This window comes from Centruroides sculpturatus, unplaced genomic scaffold, assembly GCF_000671375.1.
Source record: "Centruroides sculpturatus isolate CEXI.00-Female unplaced genomic scaffold, Cexi_2.0 scaffold52, whole genome shotgun sequence".
NCBI lineage: Eukaryota > Metazoa > Arthropoda > Arachnida > Scorpiones > Buthidae > Centruroides > Centruroides sculpturatus.
The window spans coordinates 636491-649853 of NW_019385745.1; the positions used below are offsets into that span (position 1 = coordinate 636491).

General features: G+C 30.2%; 1 protein-coding gene across 1 annotated transcript in view; it reads right to left on the reverse strand.

The window, feature by feature from the left end:
* Positions 1-13106: 13106 nt before the first annotated feature.
* Positions 13107-13363, reverse strand: part of LOC111641725 (dual specificity tyrosine-phosphorylation-regulated kinase 1A-like) — a 121720-nt gene continuing 121463 nt past the window's right edge. The window contains exon 3 of the mRNA XM_023387934.1: positions 13107-13359. Coding sequence (XP_023243702.1) covers positions 13150-13359 — 210 coding nt within the window. The 3' untranslated portion in view covers positions 13107-13149. The remainder of the gene's footprint in view (positions 13360-13363) is intronic.

Genomic DNA, 13363 nt, shown 5'->3' on the forward strand with positions numbered 1-13363 from the left:
CACAGACCTGGCACAGGTCCACGCAGAAGGACGACGCCACATGAAGATCGTCATATTGTGCAGATGGCAGTTGCTGACAGATGAGTGATGGCAGCACAGATCTGAGCAGTAGTTACTGCAAGAGTCACCCCACAGAATATTATAAACTGATTGCTTGATGCTGGGCTAAGATCTCGGACCCCCATGCAATTTAACCAGATTTTCTTAACCAGATTTCATCGCCAACAACAGCTAATGTGGTGTGCTGCTAGACGTAATTGGACACATGAATGGTGTACAGTTGTGTTTAGTGATGAATCCCAATTCTGTTTAGGCCAATGTGATAGTTAGCAACATGTCTGCTGGCATGATAGAGAAATAGCCCACCCTGCTGTAATTTTAGAGTGGCACTCAGGTCCAACTCCTGGTGTCATGGTTTGGGAAGCAATCAGTTACGACAGCAGGACTGAGTTGGTGGTTGTTGAAGGCACAATGACCGCCTTACAGTATGTGGACAGGGTGATCCATCCAGTAGTCATACCTTTCATGAACACCATCCAAAATGGTATCTTCCAAAAAGATAATGCCTGCCCTCATGCTGCTGCCATCACAAGACAGGCTTTGCAAAGTGTCGCAATCATGGATTGGCCCACCCAGTCTCCAGATTTATCCCCTATACAGCATGTCTGGGATGCCATGGGTAGACGGATTACATCTCATAGCCATCCAGTGCACACTGTACAACAACTGACTGCACAAGTTGTGCAGGCATGAAAAGACATACTCCAATGAGACACTCAAGCACTTATTGATTCAATGCCTGCAAGGATCCAAGAGTGTATCCATACTCAAGGTGGGCATACTACTTACTGAAACATGTACCAAACAGCAATAAAACTTGCGTAATTCATTTCATTTTGTGTTCATTTCTTCTGGGTATGCCCCTGTACATGTTTACCAAGTTTTGCAAATTTCCACCAATTCCATCCGGGTGTAACACTTTCAATTTCCACCAGTGTAACTGTAATTGTAATGTTCAAACGTTTGGGCCACAATTTACAGGACCTCATCAGGAAATAAAACAAAAAACCAAAAAACTTCTATCATTTGACAGAAAATACCATTATGTTTAAAATAGACATTCCAAATATTCAAAAAGATGTTCATTAATATGTATAACAATAAATGGCAATTGACAACTTAACCTGATTAAACTTCTCTAACAGATAAATCTCACCAAGATAATGAAAGATAAAGACATTTCCATTCATACTAAGAAAAGAATTGTAGAAGCAATGGTTTTCCCTGTAACATTATATGACTGTGAAAGCTGGACTCTAAGGAAAAAAAAAAGAAAAATGATAGATGCATTCGAATTATGGGTATGGAGAAGATTACTTAGAGTTCCATGGACAGAAAAGAAAACAAATATCTCAGTTTTAGAAAAAATTAAGCCAAGCTTCTTCTTAGAGTCAAGAATCTTAAAACAAAAATTGACCTACTTTGGACATGTGATGTGTAAAGAAGTTTCCCTAGAGAAGACTATTATGCTGGGAAAAGTGGAAGATAGAAGGAAGAGGGGAAGGCAACGGATAAGATGGATAGAAGAAATAGAAAAAGTCACAGAAATGAAGCTGGAGGAGCTACGAGAAACAACAAGGGAAAGATCAAGATGGAGAAGACTTGTCCATGAAGTCACCAGGAGTCAACGACGACTCGATGGAACTTAACAACAACAACAGATAAAGAATATTGTTTGACTTCTTATAACCTGTCCTCCTCATCTATTCCTATTTTAAGCCAGTCTTTATCTGACATTAAAATTTGACATCTACAATCAAAATATGCCATCTGAAAGAGTAATTGAACCGATTCTTTGTTTGTTTTTGTTTTAAAATATTTAATACATAATTAATTCTTTCAGAATATTGAAGGCAGGACATAGTGTTTTCATAAGGTTGGCTACAGATGATGGCATTCATTATTTAGTGTGTCCACTGTTTAGAGGTAAATGAAACAGATGTCCTATTTGAAGGGTCTAAGGATTGTAAAAATGTCCATCAAGTATAGGTGTCCACTATTCAGGAGTATCCATCAATGGAGGTTTCACTGTATATGCCATACCAATTATCTTCACCACAACTCAAAAAATTACAGTTTCTCTTATAGAAAGTGCTTAATAATTAGTTAAGATAATTAGTTAACTATTAGCTGAATGATTAATGAAGACAATTGACATGTAAGGTACATTGGAAACAAGAAGTTAATAGGGCAGAGAATTTTTATTAAAAACTATAGTTTTATGAAATATTAAACAAATTAAAAATAAGACCTAATGATAATAATGAAACAACTGAATTGCAATATTAAAATACTCTAGAATCAAGATTGCTTGTTGTTCTCTATTATATGTGTTTGGTTAGCACAATGTTGCTGTTGAGAACGTATCATACAGGAACACTTTAAGAGGAAAAAGGTTGCTTTATTGACTTGGACGGATATGCATTTCGGGCTTAATGCCCCTCTTCAGTCCTATTATTATTACATAATTATCAAATTGGTTACAGGTATCAAAATTTACAGAATTCATTTATAAAATTAGTATACGCGTACAGTGGTTTATATGATAAAATACAATTACCTGAGATAGTGACCATTAACATTTAAACACACATTTCCTAAGATGCAAAGCCCATTAAGTTGTCCTACCATCCTCCCACCTTAACCCCCACTGTGCAATTCCCACCAACCTCTGTATATGTTACAAGGATCCCTCACTTCTTTGTAACATCTCCCATCAGACCTGTTCTCTACACATCTCTTCTGTATTTGTCACATCCTACAGGTATTTCGTTAATTTTTCATAATTTACACCTTTTTAATATACACTTTTTTAGTTTTGTGCATACCACTTTTTATTTTAACACACATTATACTATCCTCAGGTGCATGTATATTGATCTGATAGCACTATTTGCTCATTCCTCCTCCCGTGTTTAAATATGTGTATATATATCTTATGTGTAATACCAGCTTAATGGTCACTATCTCAGGTAATTGTATTTTATCATATAAACCACTGTACGCGTATACTAATTTTTTAAATGAATTCTGTAAATTTTGATACCTGTAACCAATTTGATAATTATGTAATAATAATAGGACTGAAGAGGGGCATTAAGCCCGAAATGCATATCCGTCCAAGTCAATAAAGCAACCTTTTTCCTCTTAAAGTGTTCCTGTATGATACGTTCTCAACAGCAACATTGTGCTAACCAAACACATAAAATACTCTAGTTAATACATAACTTTAAAATAAAAAACAAACCATTTTCACTAAAATCCAAGAAAATAAGTTATTTTTAAACATCAACTTGATAAAGGTCATTAAATATGACTGAAAATGTTAGGTTTATTAAACCAAAAAACTTTCTTTTGCTGCTGTACATGATTGTATATGGATGATTGAGTGTTTACTTTAAGAACATTTGATAAATAAAAAATTATGTATTTGAACTCAAATAATTTTTTATATTTTTATATGTTTTATTAAAAATAGATGCGTAATTTGCTTTTTAAATTCAAAAGTAAAAAAGTAATTTGTCTGAAGTTAATTTAAACCTTGATAACTCGCTTATTATGGATCATAGAATAAAATGTTTGGGGATTACATTATCATATCAAACACTACCTTTGTGCCAAAATTCATCAACATTGGTGGGTGTCATAGGTGTAGCACTCTTTGTTAGTGCCTTTTGTACACCTTCTGAAAATAATAATTTTACGGTGGAGTTTGACATTTATTTGGAGGCTTCTCACCTGCCTTAACATGCAAAACATTATAATCTGATGGTCCCACTGGCAGTGACACAAACGTAAAAATTATACATTTAATAAATAATTTTAGCCAGGATAATAAGTATAAACTTATAAATTATAAAGTTCATCCATTGAAAATTTTTTGTACATTTTCTAAGTTTAGACTTATTATCCCAGCTAAAATTTTTTTACTAAATGTATAATTTTTATGTTTGTGCCACTGTCAGAGGGAAGATTGTAACATTTTGCATGTTAAGGTAAATGAGAAGCCTCCAAATAAAGGTTGACTCCACTACGAAATTATTTTCTGATGGTGTATGAAAAGAAACTAAGAAAAAAAAAGTTTAAAGTTTGTCCATTAAAAAATTTTTGTAAATTCTTTAAGTTTATTGTGCCACCTGAAATTTTTATAAAAACAAATTCTATGTATCAGTTCAAAAATTTTCAACAAATTCTAAAATACTAAGCAGACAATTTCTAACAAATGAATCTTTTGGATGATTTCTTTTATTACAAAAAATATTTCCAACTGAACTTTCTTTTTTCCTTCTTTCTCTACTTTATTTTATTATCTACTCCCATGCTGATGACAGAGTTGAGTCAGCTCAAAGGTTCTTTGATGTGAATGATGTGTTTTTATGTTAAATTCCTCCAATGGCATAGTTTTGTACAAGTTTTAAATGGTTTAAGGAAATTATTTATGTATGCTATTTTAATATTTTTCTATTAAGAAAATTTAGTGAAAATAACTATCAACTATCTCTGCTTGATATTGAAAATTATTATTTTAGTAATTGAAAGAATTTAATCATCCAAATTATATCATGATTTAACTAAAAATGAAATACTACAATTCATAAACTGGTTCACAAAATTCATAAAAAATGCTTCAAAAACAAAAATAAACCTTTTATCAGCATTATTCTTTATTTTTATAACATTTTCAGCTTCTACCAAAACATTTGAAAAATAATGAATAATGCTGATAAAGGCTTATTTTGGAGTGTTTCTGTAAAAGAAAGATAAAATAAAACAATTAGGTTAAAAATATCACAATACATTGATGTTTACAATTGTAATTATTTTTTGTTTGAATTTAGAAATGTCTATTTTTAAAATTAAACTTAAATTATATATTTTATTTTTGTTAAGCTTTTCAGAAAAGAACAAAAGTGTTTCAAGAATTAGAGAAGAAATTTCATGTGCAATATGTAAATATTGAACCAAATGTTAATACAATGAAATTTCATTAATCTGGCATTGTTAGGACCAATGCAGTGCCAGAATATTGAATATGATTTATTGGATGTTGGAGGTTTTTCCAGTTTTTTTCGATCCAATAGACATAGTTTTACATATTTTTACATGTAAAACTACAAATCTGCTATTTATGATTGTTTAACATGTCCTTTCAATCTTTCCAGGCTATTCCTACCCTTGGGTGGCTTGAAAAAACAACACACTATTCTTACTTTGTGCTTTGTACACTTCTATTGTGTATAAATACAGATGTACTCTAATTATCAAAGTACAAGAAGAGTAATGTAGTGTAGCTGTTTCCATGATAATTATTGATTCAAAATGTGCTAAATATTTCTGTTTCTTATATCAAACCAGAGCATTAATGTCTTTGGAAAATCTTTTAGAAAAATTATGCATGAGCCAATTGTTTTTATGTAGAACAACATCTTGCCATCTTGGTCTTCCTCTATTTCCTCTATTTGTTTATAACAGAAGTTGTCAATGACAATGGTAAACAACAATACACCAAAAACTTCAACAATGAGCTCAATATGCCAGCTTATTAGTTTGCCAGCATACCAGATGTTGGATCAATGGAATATTACATACCTCGGTTTTTAAATGCCTCACTTTTCAAACAAATCATTTTACAAACAGAATTTCAAATTTTTAATTGTCCCAGTTGCTGAACAAGTTACTTGGCAAGAGCTGGCCACAGATTAGAGAAACATAAATGGTCATCTCCCTATACTTCCTAATTTATGTTAAAGAAAGTTGATGACCCAACCAATAAACTATAGGACTATTGATTCAGAAGTTAGTGGCATTGAGATTGTCTCATGTCATTAGATGTAATAACATAAATCATTGATGACGTTGCTATTTAACTTAGATTTCAACACGTATGCAGAGAAGATACTACTTCCATTTTTCAGTTTGTGCTACAGTTGAATTTAAATCAAATTAATTAATTAATAAAAACTGTGTTTATTGACATTCACATAATATACAGTAGACCCCCTATAAAACAAGTTCATATAGTTCAAATTCCTATATCATGGCGAAAAAATTGCAACCATATTTGTACAAACACACTAAAAAAAAAACTTGTATAATTCGGTAAAAAATCATCGGCAACTTGTGTTGCGACAGGATTGGTCGAATCTAGATCAATAGTGAATATTGTACAAACTGTTGAGTTTAAACAAGCAGCGGACCTACTAAAAACCATTCATTATTTAACGTCCATAAAAATTATATTTATATTATGATGTGTCCAAAGTTCAGCAAATTTTTCGCAAAAAAAATAATTTATCAGGAAGCACGCGAGCACCATTCGATGACAAGCTCCACAGTGAAAACAAGCTTAAGCAATGGCATCGTCGAACAGTGCACACTCGGTAAATAATCCTGTAATTTTTTGTTTATAGCATAGTTTATATGGATTATTCCCAAAAAATTATACGTATTTTGAAAATGTTGAGTCGAATTAGTCTAGAATCAAATAATGGAAGAAAACCTTTCAAACAATCATAGTCCGTAAACTGCATATGTGCCGGGCTGTAATTAGCTCATGTATTTAAGGACTTGTAGAAAAGGGATTCACAAAAACTGGAACGTATCTACCGTGTTATAGGGGGGGGGTCGACTGTAAATGGCATCCAAGAATTCATGTTTAAAGGTGCTGAAGTCAAATTAAGTAACAAAAATTTATTACATACAATACATTATTATATATTATATATAATATTACATTGCATTTGTATGCATTTTTATGCATGAAATACAGCTAAAGAGATTTAAAAAGGGCTTTATTTTGGGGGTAAGTAATGGATTAATCTATTTTTTCTTATGGGAAAATTTGTTTTGGTTTTGGAACAACTTTTAGGAAAGAATTATGTTCAAAAACAGAGGTTTGACTATATAAGATTGAACATTTTGTTTATGGGAAATAAATATTTACAAAATGTCATATTTCTATATCATGAACTATCAAACTGATTAATTCGTTCTGGAAACCCATAAAGATAAATAATTATATACCTTCTTACTATGTTTACTTACATGTAATAACAAACTAAAAGCAATTTCTTCATTTTTTCATGGATGGCACATCTTTGTTTCTCAGATGTGATTTTTGTTACTCCTTTATCAGCTTGAGTCTTTTTGATTATATCTTTCTTAGCTAAGATTTATCTACTGTAGACCTGTTGAAGTCATCTGCCTACAATATCAGACATCTTCTGCCACTCTCTACTTTGACTATTATCTCTTGCTTTGTTTCTATAATGAACACAGTTCTTGACACTCCACTCTTTTTAGACCCCATAATAATATCAGTTTTTTAAATAAAAGGTTCAGAAAAGAACCTACAAAAATTCACAGAACAGAAATTAACTAGTGCAAAAAAGGTTATGTACACAATTGTGAAAGTCTCATTCCATAAACCATGTATAGATGCCATTAAAATACAGTTTTACAAATCTTAAATGCAGCGTCGCTTCTTATGTTTGTTCTATGAGGTGTTCATTGTCCGAATATAAAAATCTTTTGCAAAAGTGTTCATTGTCCGATTTGTTCGCTATCTGAACTGTTCATTGGTTAATGAATTGTTATAATAAATGTATATAATAAATAATTAAAGGTAAATAACTTTTACTTATGAAAAGAAAACTGAAGAAAGTAAAGCTTTGTTCAATATCTTATTGAATACATAAATAAAAAAAAAAACATGTGCTACATAGATTAAAATAAGTACTGTATATATAAGTTTGTTAATTCATCACAACTTGCACTCAAAGCAGAAATGACCAAACTAGTGATACTGTCAGCTGATGTCAGCTAGACAGTAACATTCTCTATTATATGTGTTCAAAGTAGTGCTTAACCCCTTTAGCTATGAAAATTTCTTCTTACTTTGTACCTGAAGACAAAAAATTGTTTTTGGCCTGCAGGCTACAAGGGGAATTTGTATAGCAAAAACCTATCAAACAACTTTCCTTTTGGCCAGTTTTGTCTCAAACAGATTAAGGTGATTTTGGCCAATCTCATGTTTAACGACTTAATAAACAATGCTGCTAATTGTAAGTCAAAATTCTCAACTACATACTTCAAATCCACAAACTTGAATCTGTAAATTAAGAACTTGCTGTGTTGGAAAAATATTCATGTTTGTTAATGATATGAAAAATTTGTCATGCAGGAAATACATACATTTTACATTGGCTTCAACAAAACACAATTACATATCATTTAATTCATGATACAATTCTGTAAAATTCAATTTCTACAAATAGAATCATTTTTACAGGTACTGATATTCTATGCATTCAATGAATTTGATTTTCAATTTTTTTCTTTGGAAAGTATATAAAGAATGAGTAGGCAAAAATATAACATCCTTAATTTTCTTCAATAGAAAAAAAAATATCATCAAGCATATCATAATAATTAAAACTATAAAATTTTTTTCAACTATGCTTATATATCTGTAATTAAATAATTAATTTGACTATTAAATATAATAATTAATTTGACTATTAAATAAAATAATCATTTCACAGTGATTTTAATAATTAGGTTATTTAAATTTAATTAATATATGATAATTCAAATTATTTAGAAAGAAAAAAAAATTGCTTTCAAATAAGGTTGAACTCCCACCAAACTCTTCTTCAAGAAAAAGAGATTCTAATCTAAATGTTCCAAGTTAAATTTTTTTCTGTAAGTTAAATGTATCCAAGGTTGTATATTTAAAACTCTATTTTGAACAAACTTATTTTTCTAAATATTTCTAAATTATTAATTAAATTAAAATTATCCAAATATTAAATTTATTATTTAAATATACTAATTAAATTATCAACAATCGTGAGGCAGATAATAGTGAGGGCTTATCAGACCAATGATGGGCACAAATGCTCAGGGATCAAAGTGAAAACAATTTAATAAATACAAAAAATTACTATGTAAGTGTGAAAACGAATCAAAATTACAAAAAAATCAAAATTATCATTTATTTCAATTAATAATTTCATTATTTAAATATAGTTAATTTAAAAGAGTAATTATAGTCTGAAAAATTTAATGAGTTTAGTCCATATTTTGGGCACTTATCTGTTAAAGCTCCACATGATGCATCACAATTTCCTGACAGCAAGCATCTTACTGTGGCAATCCCCACAATAAATAAAATATCATGCAATTCAAGGAAACAAAATTATCATTTATTTCAATTTTATAAAAATTAAAAAAAAAAGATAACTTTTTAGAATAAGAAAATACCATGCTATTCAAAAATTGAAATTTAATAAAATGAGTTTCCTAGATCTTTATACATACAGTAGAATCCTGCAAATATGATTAAATGAGGTGATGAGTTACTGAAAATGATGAGCTTTACAGATAGCAATAACAGATATAACAGAACTTTACAGATAGTCTAAACTACAAAATTTTTGTAAAGGTATTATATAGGCCCTATGCAAATTTAAGTACAGTACTTGTTAATTACGTACTGATAGTGATTATTTTTATTCCTAGTTAAATTTTAATTTAAAAAATATTGACTATTTGGTAATTACTTTCAAATTACTGATATTCGTGTGGTGATGTTTTGCAGTGGCATCTTGGAAAAAAGGTTATATTCTTTGTTAACACATGGAATTGATGCTATTAACAACTGTTGCCCATGAACAACAATAACTTATTTGATTCCAGTGTTACATTTTAGTGATGAAAATTAGATTTCTTAGGGGGCTCTACTGTAAGATAAAGAATTAATTTGGTTGTTATTATTTCATGAAATTATTAATTAGCATTCCTTGAATAAAAATTTATGGGACTATAACTTACTTTGGTACTTTTCTTTAGTTGGGAGTTACTTCAAGGCCAAATGATTGCCTTAATGAATCAGGCTTTTTTTCTGCTACATTTAATAATTAAATTCTAAATAATTTAATACTAGAAGTAGGCTTTAGGTACCATTTCTTATTAAATTTAATAATTATAATTAAATTAATATTTATTAAATAATTTAGAATATTCTGGAAAAAAATAATTGGCTCAGAATAGGACATAAATTCGCATATCCTGCTTACCATGACCTCAGTGTGACACTTTGCTTCCAGACATATTTAATTTTAGATACAATAATACACGGTTATTAATAGTAGCAGAAAATAGCCCAATTCATCATGGTGACCGTTTGGCTTTGATTAACAACAATGGGCTTTGAGATATTTATGTATTGAAGTCACTGCATTGACTGTCATTACTTAACAATGATTATAAGTAATTATAAAACTTATTTTCCATTATAAATGATCTCCTAAATTTTGACATAACAACATGCCAATCTAAATGTTTTCTTGATGTTCCATGTTAAAAAGTATTCCTTTATTGCTCTTTTATCCATATTAAATGAATGCATTTTACAACTGTTCATCTGTATACCAATATGACACCTTCATTCGTTTTGTTATGCCCACATTTTGGATTTTTTTTTTCATTCTAAAATTAAATTCATTATGTTTATTATGTTTCATTATACAGTCGACCCCCCTATAACGTGGGTTCCTATAACGGAAATTCCTATAACGTAGCAAAAAAATTGTAGCAATATTCGTATAAAGGAACTCCTAAAACGTCGTCGCCAACTCGCGTCGCAACAAGATTGATAGAATCTGGACCAATAGTGGATGAGCAGCCAAACTACTTTCCTCCGCTCTGCGTCACGCTACAGAGAGTTTAGGCGGCTAAATTGAGTTTGCTATCGTCTGTACAGTATTATATATAAATTAGGTACTGTATATATAATTATATATTAACTTAATTTATTGTAACTTTATTATAATTATATATATAATTTCCGCCGTCTAGCGCCACGCTACGGAGAGTTTAGGCTAGTAAGTTGAGTTTATTATCGTCTGTACAGTATGTAAATTAGGTACCGTAAGTCTAATACAGCACTAATTTTATACATTTCTTGTGAAAGAAACACTTCTTATTCAACGGCCATAAAAATTATTTATATTAATGATGTCTCCAAAGTTCAAGTTATTTTTCTGCAAAAAATTCATTATCAGAAATCGCGGCCGCCGTTTTGTGCGCTGTTCCGCGATGAAAACAAGCTTGAGCAACAGCGTAGTCGAACGGTGCACACTCGGTAAGTAATCCTACAATTTTTTGTTTATAGCATAGTTTATACGGATTATTCCCAAAAAATTATACGTGTTTTGGAAATGTTGAGTGGAATTAGTCTAGAATCGGTTAATTTTATAGAAGAAAACCTTTATAGAAGAAAACCAAACAGCCTTAGTCCGTAAACTTGACACGTGTCGGGCTGCGATTGGCTCATGTATTTAATGATTCCTACAACGTAAAATTTGATTAACGTGGAACATATCTAAGCGTTATGGGGGGTCTACTGTATTCATTTTGTTTAACAAAAGGTAGTATAATATACCTTATATACCTTTTGTTAAAACATTCAAAACATAATATATCAAATTCATGCAGAATAGAAAAAACATCAACTTCAAGCATTGAAAAATTCCAAAAAATCATTGAATAAAACATTCTCCACAAGTTGTTTCATCAACACAAATGCATATATTAAATACTTAAAAGCATATTACCACATAATGTCAAACAATGGATGGTAAGTTTGAATTCTTAAAAAACAGAGATTTTTTTAGTTTATACAGACAGAATATGTTTATTTAAAATTTATTAAATCAAATTAATCTTAATTAAATCTTTGATTTGTATATAATATAATTAATTTATTTGTTACAAATTCAAGCTCACCTCCTTCATTTCTCTAAGTGATGCAGCAGAATGCAATATGTGACCTTAGAGAGCAACACATGATGTGATGCATTATGTGGAGCTTTAACAGATAAGGATTATATTTTGTTTCATTTAATTAGGTTCTTGGTATGTCTATATATTGAAATGCATTTTTTAAAACTTCTAAGAACATACTGAATACAGTTAATATGTATGTATGTAAATAATTTTTAATCATTCCATGAAAAACGTATTTCAAATGTAATTTTGAAATATATTTTATTTTATAGATTATTTTATTGCAAATATCAAATATGGTAGCTGTTTTATATATTTCCATAAATGTCTGTTCTTTAATCCGAATAAAAATAATTTCGGTTTCACACAGCCATCAGGTTAGGTACTTCTTTTATTATACAGTGGTACCTTGGTACGTCTGCTTTAGAATATGTCCAATTCGGAATACGTCCTGTTTGGACAAAACAAATTTTGCTTGGTATACGACTTTTGTTCAGTATACGACATAATTCAATTATACGCGCAATCAATGAACAAGTAGCACTATCAGTGTACTAGACCAGACTAGACGGTTTATAACTTTGTTTAATTTCTTCAGATTTTAATTCGTAAGTAAAATTTTATTATTTTTATTAATCACAAATCCCAAAAAGGCAAATGAAAAGAGACAGAAAACTAAAAAAAATGACTAGAATTACAATGGAACTGATGAAAGAGATTGTTGAGAAATATGAAGGTGGCACGCGTGTTCGAGATTTTAACTGTTGTTTACTGTATTCCAAGAACGACGATATGGACAATCGCGAAAAATAAAGACATTATTAAATCTGCTAACGTTGCGAAAGGGGTTAAATCAATTTCTAAACAGAGATCGAAGACATTAGATCATGTCGAGAAATTGTTTTCGCTTTGAATAACTGAAAGTTAAAAAGATACATGCTGATCTCATGAAAAATCAAGCAGGAACTAGCCAGGAAAGAGAGGTGTTTAAAGCCAGCCATTTTTTTACACGAGAATGGATTAATCATTTTTACATTACTTCTTATGGGAAAGGTTGGTTTAGTATACGTCCAATTTGGTATAAGTCCAAACATCGGGAACGGATTAAGGTCGTATACCGAGGTTCCACTGTATTTCCAAATCTGATGGCTTAGTGATAGTCTACAAAATTATTTTTATTTGGATTAAAGATACAGATATTTATGGAAAAGATTATTTTATTATGAAAAATTACATATATTTATTTTTGACTCAATTTATGTTCAGCTATCACTAATTTATATACATATTTTAAAATAACTACTGAATTTTAATAATTACCTGGCCAAATGAACCCTTTCCTATTAACGAGTCTATTTCATATCTATCAAGGAACTTTTCTCCATTTCTAATGATGTAGTCATGATTATCATCATCATAGCCATCATTATATAATTTTCTTTCTTTTTTATGACTAGTGTCTTCACCTTGAGTTTGTTGTGCTCTGCGTTTTTTCTTGGCATAATAAACCTAA